This window comes from Fukomys damarensis, unplaced genomic scaffold (assembly GCF_012274545.1).
Source record: "Fukomys damarensis isolate Sample0158 unplaced genomic scaffold, DMR_v1.0_HiC HiC_scaffold_36, whole genome shotgun sequence".
Lineage (NCBI taxonomy): Eukaryota > Metazoa > Chordata > Mammalia > Rodentia > Bathyergidae > Fukomys > Fukomys damarensis.
This window is the reverse complement of record NW_022900948.1, coordinates 40280307-40286306: the sequence shown is the minus strand read 5'-3', so window position 1 is coordinate 40286306 and position 6000 is coordinate 40280307. Positions and strand designations below refer to the sequence as shown.

Here is a 6000-nt window from a genome sequence, read left to right as displayed (position 1 = left end):
TTTTTTTTTTTTTTTTTTTTTTTGGTACCTGGGATAGAACTCAGGACCTTGTACTTGCAAAGCAGGCAGTAGAACCACTCAGCTAAATCCCCTGCCCCTAGATTTCCAATGTTTTAGTTGGCTTAATTAATGTCGTCTTCTTCCAAATAGGAGAAAAGATTTTTGACGGCTCAATTACAGGAAATAGAGAGCCAGAGTTTGAATCTTTTCCAAAGGAGAGATGAAATTGATGAATTAGAAGGGTTCCAGCAACAGGAGCTAAGTAAAGTAAAGCACATGGTATGCTTTTTGTTTTAGATGCAAAATACCTACTAATATGTACTGAGTAACAAACAATGATAATTTGCCCTCAGTTTGGCTAGTCATCCCTCTCTAACTGCTGATAAGTAGACTTACAGTGTTTGACACTAATCAAATTTAAATATTTTAAAATTTACTGAAATAGAAAATTTCTATTTGAAATATATTTTTTTTTCCCATTTGGTTGTTTTATATAAAGTGTATAAGTCTTCCTCTGGGCTTGTAAGTTTTGTTTTGAATAAATGACAGAATCATAAACTGATAAATACAGTAAATACAGCTCATGGTATCTTTTTTTTTTTTTTTTTTTTTTTTTTTTTTTTTTTTTTACTGGGGATCGACCCCAAGACCTTGCACTTTTGAGGCAGGCGGCAGCACCACTGAGCTAAATCCTCAGCCCATTAAGCTCATGGTAGTGTGCCTGTCTAACATGCATGAGTCTCTGAGTTCAATCCCTAGCACCACCAAAAAAGAAGAAGAAGAAGAGAGTTTTGCATGTGCCCACGCTGCCCTTGAATTCATGATCCTCCTATCTCAGCCTTCTAAATAGCTGGTGCTATAGGCACATGCTACTGCACTCAGTTAAGCCCCTTCTAGTGCCACAAGCATGTTATAAATTTTTTGGTTACTTTTTAAAAGTATATTTCTTGAGCTGGGTATGGTGGTCATACTTGTAATCCTAGCTCTTGTGAGGCTGAAACAAGAGGATTGCTTCAAATTCAGAGCCAGCCTGGGCCATATAGAGAGTTCAAGATCAGCCTGAACTACATGGTGAAACTTGTCTCAAAAATAAATAAATAAAAAGTATATTTCTTAAGAAAGCAGAAGCCTAATGCAACTTTATGTCTTTGAATCAGCTTTTAAAAAAAGAAGACAGTCTGGGGAAAATACAGCAAGAGTTGGAGGCACAGACCAAAGAATTTAGTCGAACCCAGGAGGAACTGATAACCTCTAATCAGATGTCATCAGACTTAAGGCAGAAGCTAGAAGAATTGCAGAGACACTACTCAGCGCTGGAAGAGCAGAGGTTCTTGCTTGGTCTGTGGGGCCAGTGGGAAGAGGTGTTAGTGTAGCTCTGACTGTAGCCTGCCCACCTTTCCCCACCGCTCACTGAGATACTTTGTGATCTGGCAAAGGCCACCAGACTTGCCCTTACCTGCCTAGAACTCAGGCTCTTCACCCCATCCCACCACAGAGCCTTTCTCCCCTCACCTGCCTCAGCTCTCATCTATTCCTGATGAGCAGTTCAATATGGTTTTATTATTAACATTATTGTATAAGCAAAGGCAAATCAGGATTTCTTGCTTAAACCTGAGTTGACTTCTCTTCGGGGTTCTGCTTTAGGGAGACCCAACAAGTGCTTTCTATCAGTAACCTTTCATGTGGTTAACAATGTTTGCAGTACTCACATACCAGGAAACCATCTGTATTTTTCCTTTGGAGAGTGTGTTGTAGATGAATTATCCAAATTTGTTCCTTGTCTGCTTTCTTTTGATGAAGAGATTATGTGACAGCTGCCAAAGCAGATGCAGAAAATAAGATCACAGCCCTAGAGCAAAAGGAACAAGAGCTCCAAGCATTCATTCAGCAACTTTCCATTGATTTGCAAAAGGTATGTAGTATACAAGTAGTGTACAAGTTACCGTACCAAAAGGTAAGTAGTGTACAAGTACATGAATAGGGATTCCAAGCTAATCCCATCAGAAATTTCATCCTTGAGGTGACTGCTGAAACCTGTGTTTCTCATCCAGGCCTCTCTTCCCTACCTCTAGTTCTAGCCAAGCTACACTTAGGTGAAAGAACTTTCCAGCTGAGAAGGGTTGCCTAACAAGAGGTCAGCAATGTCTGGCAGTACTTCTCAGACCGCACCATTTTGGTCTGCTCAGATGCAACTTAAACCACTGCAACAGTTTCCCTGAGAGTACTTAGGCAGTGAGTTTGCTTATATATTGACTATCTCAAGCATTGCGCAGGCAGGTGTTGTTTCAACCAGTTAATTTCTTGTTTTGAATAAATTTGATAAAAATTGTAGTTTTTATGTTTCCTGTCATATTATCTTATAAAAATTAATGAAAAAAACCTGCAATTTTTGGTCATCCTGTATTTAAATAATTGGACTGGTAAGTGGTTAAAATACCACATGGTGAGCAGCAATTGTGGTTGATGTGACCAGGGTTGTAGCTTTGACAAACGTGGCTCTAATGTAGCTCATTCTATAGCACATAATCAAATGATATCATTATAATTTGTGTTTTCATTTGGTCAGCATAGATTTATTGTTCTTCCCCTCAAGGCCTGAGCTAGATTCTGAGAATATAAAGATAAATGTAATTATTGAGTAGAAAGTGATATTTCTCAATGACATGTTTCTTACTGGCATTTTAAGGAAACAATTTGTATTGTATGATTAGCCCTTACATGATAAGACATTTAGCTTTCCCGGCATCTAGATTCTAAATGCCAGCAATGTCCTTGGGTCATTGACAGTCCAGTCCTTCTCAGGTGATAAACTGTCCTCTATCAGATGCTACCACCCACTTCCACTTACTGAGAAGCATTTATCTCAAATGAGGCAGAAACTTAACAGCATATTATAGTTCAGTAAGATTTATGTAAAGTTTATAGCCCTGTCTAGCTAAGTTTTGCCATATTTAGAGATACCTAAATGGAAATGATTATATTTCTTGTTCATATTTATACAGTAAGTGATTGAGCTAGATTCTAACCCATCTCTTTTTGGTGTTGCTGGGGATGGATCCTGGGGCCTCCAGCTGTGCTCACCAAGTACTCTACCTCTGAGCTATGTCTATAGCCCCCTAACCTAAGTCTTACTTGCCCTTCTGTTACCTCACAATAAGAAGCACCTGATAAATACATCTTACATAAACAACTGTGATACAAGGTCTCTACCCACAATGAACTTAAAGTCTAGACACATATTATTCTTCCTCAGAGGTGTACAGTTTGATTATAGACATCAAAATGCCTATACCTACAAGATAAAAAGTTCATGCTGGCCTGGGATTTAGCTCAATGGTTCTGCCACCTGCCCCACAAGCACAAGGTCCTGAGTTCGATCTCAGGTACAAAAAAAAAACCATGAACTCAAGTCATAAATAAGTAAACTGTGCAAAAGACATGCTGTGGGAGGAGTAAATTCCCAACCTATTGGTCCAAGACTTACTGGAGGAAGTGGAGTGTCAGGGATAAGTCAGACAGCAGGAGGCAGAGAAGGGAGAACAAGAGTCCACCTGAAGCTGTGGACCAGGGACACCATAGATTTATAATTTTGGGACTCAGGGGACCCTTTGATAGCAATACCATCCATCCTTGGAGAACTGCCCATCCTTTTTATAATTGGAAAAAAAAGGCTCAAGAAAGTCTAGACTGGTCACAGAAAGGCCCCTCATTATTGAGCCTTACTGTGTGATAAGTTCTGTACTGGGTGTTAGAATTTCTAACTGAACAGTACTGCCCTGCCCTCTTTCAGAGCTTATAGTCTAAATGGGAAGTCAGGCTTTAATCAGTATGTGTACACACACACACACACGCACGCACACACGCACGCACACACACACAGTTGCTAGCTCACTTTGAGCACTCTGAAGGAAAACTAGGTGATTTAGGATTCTATGACAGGAGTCATATCAGACCTAATCTTGGAGTCACAGAATGCTTCCCTTCAGGAGGTAACACTGCTGTGCATGGAGGGCAAGGGTGATGGGAGAGAATTTCAATCAGGGAACAGCATGAATAAAAACCCTGAGGCAGGGCCGGGGATTTAGCTTAGCGGTTTGGTGGCCTGCCTTGCAAGCGCAAGGACCACAGTTCAATCCCCCATACCAAAAAAGAAAAAAAAATACCCTGTGGCAAATAAAAGAACTAGCACATTCAGGGAACTGGACGAAGGCCAGAAGGGTGCTGTGCAGAATGAGGGAGAAGAAAGAATGACTTTTGCTGTCAGGAGCAGACACAGTGAAAGGGCCTTCCACTTAGAACATTGTTTCAGTTGTCCAATCAGATTTAGAAAATATCGAGATTGATGAACTTGATAATGCAATAGATGAGGGAGGAGGAGAGCAAAAGAAAAGGAAGGGTTAGGGATTTCCAAGTCTCTGGCTGGAGCAACTGAGTAGCAGGTATTGCCAATCATTAGGCTCGTTAACTACAGAAGGAGCAGTATTAGTGTAAAGATCATGAGTTTGGAATTATCTTTTGTTATTGTTGTCCCTCTTAATACCGAGTAACATTATAAATAAAATAACAAAATATTAGTAAGGTGGACAGTGTAACAATACAATGAATCTCCTTATATCTTACTCCCCCAAGTTAAGAAAAAGAAAGATGGGCCAGGGATTTATCTCAGTGGTTCCACCACCTGCCTTGCAAGCACAGGGACCTAAGTTCGATCCCCAGTATCGAAAAGTAAAGAAAAAGAATGTTGCTTATCTTTGAGGCTTCCTCTGTGTCCTTCCTGATTCTATTTCCATTCCTTATTCCTCCAGAAGTAAGCACTATCCAGAAATTACCATATGTTATTCCTAAACAATTTTTTCTTTTTCTTTTTGTTTTTTTTTTGAGACAGGGTCTCACTTTAGTTGAGTTTCTATTTCCATTCCTTATTCCTCCAGAAGTAAGCACTATCCAGAAATTACCATATGTTATTCCTAAACAATTTTTTCTTTTTCTTTTTGTTTTTTTTTTGAGACAGGGTCTCACTGTGTAGTTGAGACTGACCTGGAACTCACTATGTAGCCCAGGCTGGTCTCAAACTCAGAATGATCCTCCTGCCTTAGTCTCCCGAGTTCTGAGATTATAAGGCATGCGCCACCATGCCTGGCTAATATTTTCTTTCTTATGCTTACTGATGTGTAAATGAAATCATATTACTGGTACTATATTCCAAAAATTTATTCACTTATTTTCAATACTATCTTTCTGAAAAACATTACATGATAATGACAACTATAATATATTCTTTTCTCAACTATATAGTATGGACATACCAACATTTATTTATCCATTCTGACAATAGACACTAGAATTGTGCCTGGTCTATACTATTATTAACAAGATTGCCATGAAACTTGGTCCTATTGTGCGAAACAGTTTACTCCAGAGTGCATATGAGGCATGAAAAGCAAGTGTCAAGCTGGTTGTAGTGGTGCACACCTATAATCCCAGCATTTTGGAGGCTGGGACAGAAGGGTCACCATGAGATTGAGGCCAACTGGACTGCATAGTGAGCTCAAGGCCAGTCTGACCTGCATAGTGACCCTGTCTCAAAAAAAAAGCAAGGATCTTGTGATAAGTACATTGGCAACTTTAGTACATAATGCTGAGGTTTATTTTCCCATAGTAGTTGTTAATTATTTATATATTCCTATCGGTAGTTTTTCTTCCTGTTAAGGTGTGAAATTGTCAAGACTTTAATTTTTTTTAAGTTTTGTGACTATGAAATACCTCACCATGCATGAAATTTGCTTTTCTCAAATTACTAGTGAGGCTGAGCATCTTTTATGTTTATTTGTTCATTCACACTCTTCTGTGAAGTGCTGCTTAAATATTTTGGCCATTTTTCTGTTGTGTTTTCTTTTTCTCATTGCAGGAATTCTGTCTGTTCATTTTGTTGTACTGGGGATTGAACCCAGGGCCCTTGTACTGACTACCATCCAGTCAATTTTTAATTTTTCGTTTTAT

The 6000-nt window shown here is 39.2% G+C and overlaps 1 protein-coding gene across 5 annotated transcripts in view; it reads left to right on the top strand.

Annotated features, from left to right (window-relative positions):
* Golga1 (golgin A1) overlaps positions 1-6000 on the top strand; it is a 56455-nt gene that overhangs the window by 12696 nt on the left and 37759 nt on the right. For 4 of the 5 annotated variants that reach the window (XR_004515424.1, XM_033759262.1, XM_010613521.3 and 1 more), the window contains 3 exons: positions 151-279; positions 1158-1327; positions 1801-1912. Coding sequence is in view for 4 of the 5 variants with exons in the window: in XM_033759262.1 (XP_033615153.1) it covers positions 151-279; positions 1158-1327; positions 1801-1912 (411 nt within the window). In the remaining variant the exon portion in view is untranslated. The remainder of the gene's footprint in view (positions 1-150; positions 280-1157; positions 1328-1800; positions 1913-6000) is intronic. The other variant, XM_010613522.3, reaches the window with a different exon arrangement.